At 38.7% G+C, this 12814-nt stretch overlaps 3 protein-coding genes and 1 non-coding gene across 4 annotated transcripts; all 4 read right to left on the bottom strand.

Moving 5' to 3' along the window:
• Positions 1-607: 607 nt before the first annotated feature.
• LOC117130604 lies at positions 608-706 on the bottom strand. Its single transcript, XR_004453934.1, has one exon. It is a non-coding gene; the product is annotated as a U6 spliceosomal RNA (small nuclear RNA).
• A 168-nt stretch (positions 707-874) lies between these two features.
• LOC103854393 (putative pentatricopeptide repeat-containing protein At3g25970) lies at positions 875-3358 on the bottom strand. The gene has a single exon (XM_009131327.3). It carries the CDS (start codon positions 3186-3188, stop codon positions 1080-1082), a length of 2109 nt encoding a protein of 702 aa, XP_009129575.1. The 5' UTR covers positions 3189-3358; the 3' UTR covers positions 875-1079.
• A 561-nt stretch (positions 3359-3919) lies between these two features.
• Positions 3920-5983, bottom strand: LOC103854392 (trihelix transcription factor GT-4). The gene is made up of 5 exons (XM_009131326.3): positions 5184-5983; positions 4959-4997; positions 4650-4781; positions 4356-4580; positions 3920-4283 (listed from the first exon to the last, which is right to left on the bottom strand). Exons 1-5 carry the CDS (start codon positions 5740-5742, stop codon positions 4057-4059), a joined length of 1182 nt encoding a protein of 393 aa, XP_009129574.2. The 5' UTR covers positions 5743-5983; the 3' UTR covers positions 3920-4056.
• Positions 5984-7181: 1198 nt separating this feature from the next.
• On the bottom strand, positions 7182-8628 carry LOC117130603 (F-box protein SKIP14-like). The gene is made up of 2 exons (XM_033283372.1): positions 7839-8628; positions 7182-7762 (listed from the first exon to the last, which is right to left on the bottom strand). Exons 1-2 carry the CDS (start codon positions 8547-8549, stop codon positions 7289-7291), a joined length of 1185 nt encoding a protein of 394 aa, XP_033139263.1. The 5' UTR covers positions 8550-8628; the 3' UTR covers positions 7182-7288.
• Between the last annotated feature and the right edge of the window lie 4186 nt (positions 8629-12814).

Genomic DNA, 12814 nt, shown 5'->3' with positions numbered 1-12814 from the left:
AAATTTGATGGAAAGCATAGAAAATTACAACATTTGCAGTCGAGATAAAGCTTAAAACAATTTAAGCTAGAGAAAGAGACAAGGTGAACAAATTTTAGGAGTTTTGGTTTCCTCGACCTCTCGAGACATGTTTTCCTCTACTCTTACCTAATGTCCATTCTATTTCTTGATTTTTTTGGGTTGGCTTAATTGACTTCCTACCTCTAGTCGGTTTTTTGTGCTTCTTACTCACTCTTTTGAGCGAGTTAAGTGGAGGGCATAACTCGACGTGGATCAATTAAGGCATCATCCCGAAACGTTTGCTCCATAATATTTTTGGATGATCATGTAGGATGGAGTTTCCTCCATAATATTTTTGGTACTTGGAGCAAGAGAATCTCCTGCTAATAGTGTGATAGTAGGCATTTAATACGAAAGATATACCTCTTTAAGTGGATGGGTTTTCTTTTGTAGAGTCACTACTTATAGAAGTTTCTCCATTTCTTTTTGGCATTGCTCATTTCCTCATGAGAGGCAAGGAGAGTATTAACAGAAGTAAGATTCTCTTGAAGTGAATTCAGTTTAGAAGATGATATAGAAAAGAAAGCACATGCATAATTTTTTTTTAAAACAATTGGACTATTTCTCATGCATGTCATCCTTATGCATAGTTCACGCTAATCTTCTATGTATCATTTTAATTTTATCCGAATGGACACCTGGCTCGTTGTAACATTATAATCTTAGTTCGAGATTAAGATAACAAAACAATACCAGTAGATATGATTAATAATTCAAATATCAAAATTGGTTTTTAATTGGTTGTTGTCAACGCAAATTAATACTTACTTGAAAAATAAATTTGACAAAACCAAGTTACATAATTCGAAGAAAAGGTGTTTAACACGCTAGCTGTTCGCGCGCTTCAACATTGCGACTTTGTAAATTGAAGGCCCACCACATATATGGACCAAATGAAAGCAACTCCAGACATTGTTTAATTAATCATAATTATCTCATTTTCTTATATCATCACGTGATTAGCAATGTTAAGAGTTAAGACATTTCTTTGAACAACAGCTTGATATAAAAAGCTGAAACTAAGAGTGATTGACATCAAGAAGTGAAGTTTGATCATCAAACTCATTATCAGTCTCAAACCACTTCATTTCCTGAGTCAAATCTTCAACCATCAAATAAATCTCTTCACAGAGAGGATGAGACCGATCTTCAGCATTAAAAGCACAAACTTCATTTCCAATCTCAATCCAGCTCCAACCTGGAACTTTCTTCACACCTCTCTCCTTCATCACCTTCTTCACATTCGCTTTCTCTTCCCACTTCTTGGCATCACTATACATATGTGACAACGCAACATACGTGAAATGATCTTCAGGCTCCATCTCCAGCAAATGGTTAGCCACCTGAGTAGCCATCTCAATCTCCCCACAAGCCCTGCAAACTCCAAGGAAAGTCTTCAACACCATTGGATCAGGACTCAGTGGCATTGATTCGATCAACTCTTTGGCTTCCTTCACAAGCCCTGCTCTGCCTAGGAGATCAACAGCAGCTGCGTAGTGTTCCATTCGTGGTTGGATTTTGTAAACCGGTTCCATTAACCGAAGCAATTTCAGTCCTTGTACCAAACCGGAGTGGCTACAAGCTGTTAGAACCGCAGTGAAGGTTACATGGTCTAGTTTTACGTTTTGGTTACACATCTGAGAAAAGAGTGATAACGAGACTTGGCCTGAACCATGTTGAGCGTATCCAAGGATCATTGCGTTCCAAGCTACTGTACTCTGTGTTGAGCAAATCTCCTCGAAGCATCTTTGCGCGTTCTTGATTACTCCACACTTTGAGTACATCAAGATCAGAGAGCTGGCTACAAACTCGTTTGATTCAAAGCTTGATTTAATGGCTAAAGCGTGAATCTGCTGACCTAACTGGAGCGTTGCAAGGTCAGAGCATGATCTGAGGACTGCAGAGAAGGCGTAATCATCTACTTCCATGTTTAAAGATCTCGAGTAGCTAAAGAACTTGACCGCATCCTCGCTTTGACCTTTTTGAGATAGCCCTGTCAACACTGAGTTCCAAGAGACAAGATCCTTATCTTCCAGGGATTCAAATAGAGAGAGAGCATCATTCAAGGCGCATGTAGGAAACTGAGTATACATAGAGATCAACGCGTTTGAAACCGAAGTTACTTGTTCAAGTCCCTTCTTTATAACCAAACAATGCAAGGACTGTCCGAAGACTCGATGTTCTTCTCCACAGCAAGTGCTTAAGATGCTGGTGTAAGTATAAACATCGGTTTCGATTCTTGTCCTTAGCATTTCAATAAACAGCTCAAAAGCTGAGTCCTTTTGCTCTAGCTTAGAGAAACCAGCAAGCATCGAGTTCCATGTAATCAAGTCCTTTGAGCCTCCCAAGCCATCAAAAACTCTCTTGGCATCTAACACTAAACCACAATCTGCATAAGAGCTAACCATAGCATTGCAGATAGTAATCTCTTTCTCCAGTCCAAGCTTCAAAACCTTACCATGTACCTCCTTTAACAAGTTACACAACAACGGATCATCAAGCAGAGTAAGAAGCGGAGCAAAAGTCCCATCGTCCACCATCTTCATCTCCATACAACCAAACAACCAAAACACCATCTCCACATCTCTCACTTGCACAAACCCACCAATCAAAGCGTTCCAAGAAACAGAGTTAGCCTCTGAGATCTCCCAAAACGCCTCGAAAGCATCTTCAACTCTCTCACATTTCGCGTACATATCAACAAGCGCACTCCCAACGTAGACATTACACTCATAACCTCCTTTTATAACCAAAGAATGAACTTGCTCCCCAAGATCAAACCTTTTTGCAGAAGCAACTCCTTTCAATAGTCTACTAAAACTATACCCATCAGCATCAGAACCAGATCTTACCATACCCCTGAACAAGCACCATGCGTTGTCTAGCTTCCCGGAGCTTGTGTATCCGGATATCATTGTGTTCCAAGAGACGGTGTCTCTGTGAGGCATTTCGTCGAACAACTTGTGGGCGTGACCCAAGAAGCCTGGTTTTATGTAGGAGTCTAGGACTCTGTTGGATATGTAAACGTCTGAGATGTAACCATGCTTGATGGCGTGGCAGTGAGTGGAGGAGAGCTTGTGGAAGGAGTGGAGAGAGCTCTCTAGTAGAGAGGCTAAGAAAGGTTTCATTCATCTGTTTGGTGAGAGTGATTAGTGTTTCATTTGAGTCACCAGAGACACTGACTTTATTGGTAAGGTTCTTGTGATGTATAGCTCAAGTTGCCACACAAGTACATAACAAAGAGGGTTATGAACTATGAAGTGGTCTTTTCTGAACCTCAAAGGGGGTTTTCTAAAATAAATATATTTCATTTTTATGATTACTTTCTTGTTGATTAGTAGTATTAATATACCTTCTTGTTATGAATTATGAAGTGGTTAATCTGATGTATTAACATTTTTAACATTGTGGAAGCTCATAAAACCACTGGTTTGAGATTTTACATTAAATATGGTTTTTAAATCTTAAAAAAAAAACAAATTATGCAAATTGATGGAAAAAAATTTCCAGAGAACAAGAAGTTTTAAATTCTGAGTTGTTGGGTGAGGTTTTTGAGAAATTGTTATGAATTGATGATGATGATGATGATGATGATACTATCTCTCTTATTTGTGTATGTTTTGTTTCCAACATGCTGTCTTGCTTTTCATTTCAGTGTATAGAGAGAGAATAAGAGATCATGAGGGAGATCTAAGCTAGGTCGCTTCCAGCGTTACTTACTTGCCTCCTCTTGATGAAGCATATAGAAAAACCAAAGTGACCATATCAACACTTCCTTGGCTTCCTCATTGTAACTTTGTATGTCTTCTCACTTTGTTCTTTATGTTTGTTCAATAGTTATCAGCTTTCTCATTGTCTCTGTCCCTTGAATATCTTTGATTCAGTTCTTTAAAAGTATATCAATCTAAAAGATGAAATGCATAGACGGAACATATTTACAAAGAAAAAAGTTATCTTCTAAGCTTCTAGCTGCCTGCAGTACGCGTTATATTATCTCTATCTCATTCCGCGGTACAAGACACCAGGCTGAAGATCATCCATACTATCTACATTCCTAACCATACTCTCTATGTTCCTAAACCCTCCATCAAACTCTCTCAAACACGTCCATCCTCGCCGTCCCAAGAAGTCTCTGTAATCCTCTTCCGTGTAAAACACCTTCTCCTCTTGATGCACTGGTAACGGATCAGATTCATCATAGTGACACACTCTAACAGCTATTCCTGCATTTAGACATAGATGCTGAGAAACCTCAAACCAGAAGAGAAAGACAAAGTCATTTCTAGATTACTTACCTTCATCGACATGGAGTGTATAGTTCCCTAGAGGCATGTCTCTGTCAAGAGACCGTACCACCTCTTCTTCATCCTCTAGCCAAAAAGCTCGCCTTGTTCTTAACCTAAACGCAGATCTAATAGCTTCCTTAATGGCTTCAGCTGTACCATCGATCCCAACTCTTCTCGTATAGTCTCCATATTTCACCGTTATGATCTTCCCCACAAACGGCTGACCATCACTGCCTGCTTACATAACATGAGTTATGAAACCAGACAAAACACAAGTTGGAACACAAAGTTATAAACTCTTGCCATTTCCAGCGGGTTCCCTCCAATTCCAAGGAGGAACTCCATTTGCAGTGACGGCATCAGCAGAAGCAATGGCGAGAGGATGCCCCTCATGATCAAGCTGCCGTTCAAGATTTAGCGTTGGCCTACCATTAGCTGGACACATGTATAAATAACTCATATCAAACTACTTCCACAAATCAAGCTACACTACTAATGTAAGAGGTTAGAGAACTAAACTAACTAGCTAGCAAAACTAAACTGAAGGGTTTCAATACCATGCTAAGAAGATTAGCTTTAACAGTTGAGGGTGGATACAAGTGAGATCAGTACCTTCAACAGATGCAAAGGAAAGGCCTGTATCTTCAAAACCTACAGTAAGATGAAAGATATATCAAGAAAGACAATCCAAATCTAGTACCATAGAGTCAATAGTACTAATTAATACTTAGCCATTAATGGTCAAGATCCTTTATATCACCAAAAGGGTAAACAAAGCTGAAACCTAACGACCAATCTCTTCTTCCAAAACACAAAAACAAGCAAAAAAGTTTCAACCTTTATCAGTAAACTGCATAAAGGAATCAACTTTAGACGGAGCAGTAACACTCTTATACGACGTCGTCACTTTCTTACTCCTCTCCCTAAGCAAATCTTCAATCTCCTTGTAATGCGACATCTTCCCACTCACTTGCTGATCCTTAGCCGCCTTCTTAAACTCTTTCAACAAGTTCCTCCACTTGTCCGTACACATAGCCGGAGACCGATCGAACCCTTTCTCCCTCATCTTGCTCGAAATCTCTTCCCAGAGGTGCTTGTTGGACTTTGACGTGTTGAAAAGGCCGTCCATTTCTCTCCGCAGCGCGATCAGGATTCGGGTTTCGTCTTGTACCCACGTCTCCGCTCGCTTCTTGGGGGCCTTGGTGTTGATCTCGTGGTCCTCGCTGCTGCTGTTGTCTCCGAGGAGGATTTGATGTTGGTGATGTGGGGGTGGTTGGAGATCTCCGTCGATCATCATGTTTATGTGTCGTGAGGTTGGAGATGATGGGTTGTTGTTGTCGTCGTCGTCTTTGTAGAAATCGATCGGAGAACGAGGTTTATCGGAGGAGACGAACATGGTTTTAGTTTTTTTTGACCCTCGTGACAAGGAGGAAGAAGAAGAGGATAAGACTCATGGAAGATTAAAAAAAGGTTATTTTTATTTTATTTTTTACAGCATTAGCGCGTGGGTCCAACGTGCTGATATGAGGGCGCGTAAACCATAGCAACTAGGCTTGGTATTTGACCCGACCCGAATCTGTCTAACCGAAGTTCTTGGTTTTGATTCAGATTCAATTATGAGACGGTTTAATTGGCAATCTATCAACAATTAGGTTCGGTAGTCAATTTTCATTTTAGAAAAAAAAAGTCTTACCGGTCATATCAATCATAACCAAAATTTTGAAACGAACTAAAACTAAAATTTTAAGAGAGTGTTATTGGTTTTAGTATTTTAATGGATTTAAAAATCCAAACCAAATCAACTGTTATTGGTTCTATCATTTCAAAATCTAGTTTCAAATATAGTGTTATTGGTTTTATTATTTTAAAATAGATTTTAAAGTCAAGTGTTATTCAATATTAATAATTTGTTTGAGGATTTGATTTTGATTTAGATTTGAATGGATTTATGAGTATTTTGAAGAGTAAAATACAAGGAAGCAAATATTGAGTTAAACCTTGTTATTTTGATTGGATTTGCATTATTGATTTATTTCCAACTCCTTATTTGTGTTTCCAAATAAACGTGGTTGATATAAACCTTGTTATTATCTCGTCTTCCGTTCATGTTCAAAACGTTCATTAGGCACATGTCTTGTATATAATACATACAAACGAAACAAGTGTTACTAGTTATCATATTCTTGTGTAAAATGGTACTTGTGTCTTGCATATCATATTTTTGTTTTGATAGCTTATTAAGCTTTTTTTCTTTGTCATATGTTACATTATCAAACATGAATCCTGAATTTAACATCAAGAAACATCAGAAGAATAAAATATATATGTCGCATGAAGATGATGAATTAGATGCCCGATTACCAATGAGAACTTCAATTGCAAATGTATTTCATTCATTTATAATAATCCACTTATTTTGATTTTGAAATCTTATATCATTCATTTTGAAATCTGTTTGTGATTTTATAATCAATGGATTTGTCAATGATTTCTAAATCCAATTTTTCTTTCTAAATCCACTAAAATGATAGAACCAATAACCCCCACTAAATCGAACTAACTGGATTTAACAAAGCTAAATCAAAATCTAATCAAAACCAAAATTTTCAATTAAACTCAACAAAATTTTCATACCAAACCGAAATAACCAGATATCAAAAGTTCAAAACCAAGCCGAATTTTTATTTGAATAATTCCACAAAATTTTGTGCGAACCGAACCAAACTAAAACTGAACAAACCGAACAACCATTAAAACCAAACCCACATGCCTAATTGCAGCTCTTAACTCAAATAACAAGCTCAATCTTATGTTTACTGGAATGCATACAGAGAATAAACCAAAGCTCATCTTTTATTTATTTTATTTAAAAAACGTCCAAAGCCAAAACAAATCATTATGATAATTATTATTCCTTCAACAAAAGATGAAGGGGAAACTTATTAATCAAACGAGAGGTAACTTAAGGAGCTTCGAGCAACCAGAGCACAAAACTCCAGACAAAACGTCTCCTCGTATACGCCATTGATGCACCGACCGCACTGAACACATCTCTGTACGCAAAGAGAGCAAGCACGACACTCCTCCTTCCCTTTACAATCTTCCGCTGGACAGTCATACACAATCCTCCAGTTCTCACATTTCCGACACATCTCAATATCCAGCGCCCGGACAACATCATCGCATGAGGCGAATGTGTATCCTCTATGGTAATAACGCGGCTTTTGGATGATAGTCTTGTTGACATTATTGTCTATGTCTAACAAGTCCAACAACTCATCATAGTGGTCTTTAGTAACTCCATAGAGACCACCAGTCTCTAAATGTTTCACTTTAAGCTTCCCCGCAGACTTCAAGTCCCTCAAGATGCTGACAAGGCCATCGATACTGATCCTTGTGCATCCAGGCACGCCAAGCTGTCAACAAAAAAAAAAAATATTAGTTTTAAGTAATCAATATAAACTTAACAAAGAAAATGAAGAGAAACCTCACCTTGACTACTTGTGGGTTGCGTTCCAACACCTTCCTAAGACAATCCTCTGTAATTTTCGAGCAATCTACGATCCTCAGACACTGCATAGTGCCATGAGCCCTCTCGGTTAACCGCAGAAGAGCCTCATCATTGATCTTCTCATTCAACGGTTGAGAGATGTGGATGTGTTTCCACAGCAGCGAGTCATCACAGACAGTGGAATGCAGAGACTTGCAAACCATACTGACTGAAAGAAGATCCTTCACTCCCAAATGGTAAAGACAAAAACCAAGCGCTGGATGAACGTTTGCATTCTCGCCTCCATCACTGCTTTCTCCAACACGACTCATTACCTTATCCACACTAGTAGGGGATACGAATGAACCAGCACAAGATCCATCACCTTCAAACCCGAACAATGACCCAGACCAGTGACTCTCAGGAAACTCCTGAAACCGCATTGCATTGTTCCAAATAATACTCAACCTAGCAAAGAGCTGGTGGTCTCCATCACCAATCTCATCTCTTTCACACTGTCTATAATCAGCCTGTAAATCCTCAAGCCACCCAGTAATGGCAGTGAAAGTATTGTTCATATCCATGCCAAACGGATCAGATGGCAGAACATCAACAATGTCAGCAGAGAAAACACCATCATGACTCTCAGATAGTCCCTCAGTTATCTTCATTGGTTTCTCAGAGACATGACTATGAGAAAAATTCAACGCCATTCCTATATAAGTCTTTATCTAAAAGCTAAAAATCCTTTTTTTTTACAGAATCCCTAAAAAGCTAAGTCCTTTTTGTGTGTGCGTTGGAAACTCTTTGATGGCAACAAAAAAAAAAACAAGTCGCCTAACTTTCAGAGCTTCCGAAACCTATAACTAGACGAGACGTATCAACAACGAATTGGTTGACAAAAAGAATGAATTGGGGTTTTCAAAATTTCTGATTTAACAGCTATCTGATCTAAACTAGGGTTTTTAGAGAGACCTCCTAAACTAAAGATTGCTGATCGAATATAGAAACCGAACGAACCCTCGCCGCGAGATCTCCTTTTTAATCGGAATGTAAACAACGACAGCAAGTTTCTTCCTTTGAGGTGAAGCAACTTCGATTCAGGAGAGACAGAGATAGATAGATAGAGAGAGAAGGAAGGAACGGGTTGGTCGTCGTCGACCAAGTCAAAGAGAGAGAGAACGATGGAGAGGGACGAGAGATATTTTGCGCGAGGAGATTCACGAGGGAGAAAAAGTAATATATACTAATCGAGGAGAGGAGGAGGACAAATAAAATTAAAAAAGGAAAGAGATAAGATTAGGGTAACGGTGCGAGATCTTCAACACTTTAGGGTGTTGGACACGTGTCGTTTTTGTAGAGCTCTTGTCATTCCGCTCGCTCTTTGATCTGTCGACGATTTCGGATTATCTGATTTTTCTCTAGATTTGATGATAAATACACATTATTAACTATAAAACATCTTTATTAACGATTTAATTACGCAGCAGCTACACTTTAAATTATTGCAACACACCTTTGATTTTTTTTCACTTGGTTATTTTTTTTTGTAATAAATACAGCTTTTTATATGAAAATTGAAGATTTTTTATTAATGATAAAAAAAATCATTTAACATCACTGTTAAAATAAGATATGGTGTTCACACAAAAGAAATAAAGATATGGTGTTGACAAAAAAAAAAATAAAAGATATGGTATCTCGTTGTAAATCAATGTTGCTACTTGTTATTTATCTAAATTAAAACATTGTACAATGAGTTTGAGACATGTTTCTTTCGTAAATAGAAAGTGAATAAAATAATTTGTTTGCTTGTAACCCATACAAATTCACCAATAAGAGAATGTAGGTAGATTATAGATAGAGCACTAATAAGAACTATGTGATGTTTGTAGATATCTATCTTCAAAGCGAATAAAGGCTTGTTAGGATGTGGTGGCATCAAAGCAAAGCAAATATATCAGATAAAAACGAATGTGTTCTTGGGTTTATTTATGGTAACAAACTACTTTTAAAATCATGTTTAAGGAAAAACGGGAATATATGCCATATAAATATGAGTTTGTTCTAACACACACAAGTCAAGTTTGCTTAACATTTTACCAAAAAAAAAAAAAAAAAAAAAACACGTCAAGTTTGACGCAAGACGGGTAGAGGAATGTTTCGTAGAAGAAGCTAAACTTCGAACCTTTATGAGAGTCCAGATTCTTCTCCTCTTTGTGACATTTCGGAAAGGAACTTCTCCTCTTTGTGACATTTCGGAAAGGAACAAAATAATAAGAATAATAAATACTATTATATTTGACCAAAAAAAAAAATCTACGAACAGGGCAGAACGATTAGTTTTGGAAGATATTTGCTGGGTCAATAGGTTGTAGAATAATAGTATAATACTAAGTTAGACAAATGTTTAAACACATGAGAGTAATCCGTCTAAATAATAATAGCTGAAAAGCAATCCGTTATTGATAATGGAAACACAGTCTTGGCTCAAGGTAGAGATGGCAAAAATGGAGGTTTGCCCGCGGCCTGACCCGTAAAGACCCCGATGCGGAGCGGGATTGGGCACAAATTTTACTACCCGTTTGTTGGCGGGGCCTGGCGGTTATGCCCGCAATGGTATTGGGCCAAAGCGGGTTGGGCCAAAGCGGGATGCGGGACAATTGGGTGGCCAGTTTGAATTTTCTCATTTCGTCTCTTTGGTAACATCGACAAGAGCCTTAGAGCAAACCGGAGATGATGATGGCCAATTTTCATTTCCTCCAACTGGTGACCTAAACTCATTTATTTCAGTTGTGCCTCTTCCAGTTTGCTTTAAATCAAGGAATCATCTTTTCTCTTCAAGCTTTGCAATGTTGACCAGAACTCGTTCTTTCTTTGTAACTCATCGTAGGGAAAAAGGGTTTCTTTTTTTTTGAAGTGAGTGCGAGTGGAGACAGAGAAATTATACACAAAAACTTGTTTTTTTTTATTGTAATTTTTCTGGAAACTTAATCATCGTTCTCGAATGTGAGTTGTCTAAACATTCCTTTTATATACACAAAACTTGAATTTACTTAGTGATCTTTTTTTCGTCTCTTTGGTAATTTTTTTTAACTTATATATATATATATATATATATATATATATATATATAATATATATATATTATATATATATATATATATATATATATATCAACAAGATTGTAGTAGGACAAGTTGCTGTTTCTGGAAAACACCAATGGGTACAGTGTCTTATGCTGTGATCAGAGTTAAGTATATGAGAAGAGGAGCTAAGGGAGTTGAGGCATTAGAGAAGAGATGAAGTGATCAGAGTTAAGTATATGAGAAGAGGAGCTAAGGGAGTTGAGGCATTAGAGGAAGAGATGAAGTATGAAGAAGAAGTGAGTTTGGGTTGAGTGATCCGTACAAGGCCGTACAGGCCGTACCATCCGTACATAGACATCAACAAACTCACAAGGTAAAACTAAGTTACCAAGGTAACTTAGTGGAGAGGAGGATAAGCTTGGAGTGGATAAGACCGCGGAGTTAAGAAGGGTAAGGCGCGACTGACAGGCTGGCATGGACTGAAAAGTAAACAGCATCTATGGGAAGATGCTAGATGCCTCACCACTTGAGAAGCTCATTGGCCGGATTCAAATATAGGCTCCTTCTCCTTTTGACTTCACATGCTTCCTTATCCTTTGTTTTCGAAAACCCTAAGCTCCCTTACTATATATTGTAACCAAGATCATTAATGAAAGATTAGACAGTTCTAAACAATCCTTCTCTTTACTCATTTCACTATGATTCTCCATTAGTCTCTAAGTTGTCTCTTAATCTCTTATTCTCCTTCTTTAATCCTTTCTAAACTCAGATAATCTTTACATTCCTAAATGTCATATGGTATCAGAGCCAGGTTGATTACAATCTGAGTTCGTGAGTGTTTCTGTGAGTGTGTTTGAGAGTTTCTTGAGAGTTCCAAAAGCTCAAGGTGTTTGTGTGTGTCTTGGTGGTCCGTGAGGTTCATTTGAAGACTCAAGAGTGAATCTGTGTTCTAGAGAGCAGCGTGGGTTCTCAGTACAAGATCTAACCGGTTGTTCAAGCTAGAGACGTCAAGCTGTTCAAGATGGAGAGTGGCATGAAGATGAAGGTCGCGGTGACATTCAAGGGAACCAACTACCTAGTCTGGTCTAGGATGGTGAAGACTGCTGTGGGAAGCAAGGGTTTGTGGAAGCATATCACATCTGGTGAGGCTCCAAAGGTGATTACTCAAGGGGATGAAACGGAGAGTCCCGAGGAGAGTGTTGTAGAGAAGTGGCAACAAGAAGACATGATGGTGATGTCAGTTCTTCATGCCTCTTTGGAGCCGGCTATACTAGATGCTTATAGCTACTGTGAGACAGCCAAGGAGCTGTGGGATACTCTACAGAAAGTGTATGGAAACACTTCTAACCTGAACCGAGTGTTTGAAGTCAAGAAGGCAATCAATGGGTTAACTCAAGATGACACGGAGTTCACTAAGCACTTGGGGAGGTTCAGGTCTCTTTGGTCTGAGTTGGAGATGCTGAGGCCAAGCACGGTTGATCCAGAGCTTCTAAATGAGAGACGCGAGCAGGACAAGGTCTTTGGGTTGCTGCTCACGTTGAATGCAAGCTACAGTGGTCTTATCCAGCACATGCTATGGTCTGAGAAGCTGCCTGACCTTGAAGAGGTGTGCGCTAAGATACAGAAGGAGCAGGGCTCAATGGGTTTGTTTGGAGGCAAGGGAGACTTATCTCTTGCAAATGCTGTGCAACCTGACCGGGAAGAGCCTCCACAAGCCAACAAAGCTGGTTACAACAAGTATGAGGATAGGAAGTTCAATGGGAACTGTGATCACTGCAAGAAGCATGGACACAAGAAGAGTCAGTGCTGGATACTCCATCCCCACTTGAAGCCGGCTAAGTTCATGAAGGAGAGAGAGGCAAAAGCTCACATGACTGAAGGATCAAGCG

This window comes from Brassica rapa, unplaced genomic scaffold, assembly GCF_000309985.2.
Source record: "Brassica rapa cultivar Chiifu-401-42 unplaced genomic scaffold, CAAS_Brap_v3.01 Scaffold0588, whole genome shotgun sequence".
Taxonomy (NCBI): domain Eukaryota; kingdom Viridiplantae; phylum Streptophyta; class Magnoliopsida; order Brassicales; family Brassicaceae; genus Brassica; species Brassica rapa.
Note: the sequence above shows the minus strand (reverse complement) of the source record. Positions and strands in the feature narration are given on the sequence as shown.

Excerpts from the sequence above, each read along its gene's own strand:
- LOC103854393 (XM_009131327.3), bottom strand. The coding sequence starts at position 3,188 with ATGAAACCTTTCTTAGCCTCTCTACTAGAGAGCTCTCTCCACTCCTTC.
- LOC117130603 (XM_033283372.1), bottom strand. The coding sequence starts at position 8,549 with ATGGCGTTGAATTTTTCTCATAGTCATGTCTCTGAGAAACCAATGAAG. Across the intron at positions 7,763-7,838 it reads GCAACCCACAAGTAGTCAAG|CTTGGCGTGCCTGGATGCAC; the intron begins GTGAGGTTTCTC and ends TTTTGTTGACAG.
- LOC103854392 (XM_009131326.3), bottom strand. The coding sequence starts at position 5,742 with ATGTTCGTCTCCTCCGATAAACCTCGTTCTCCGATCGATTTCTACAAA. Across the intron at positions 4,998-5,183 it reads TATGCAGTTTACTGATAAAG|GTTTTGAAGATACAGGCCTT; the intron begins GTTGAAACTTTT and ends ATCTTACTGTAG. Across the intron at positions 4,782-4,958 it reads TTCCTTTGCATCTGTTGAAG|CTAATGGTAGGCCAACGCTA; the intron begins GTACTGATCTCA and ends ACATGTGTCCAG.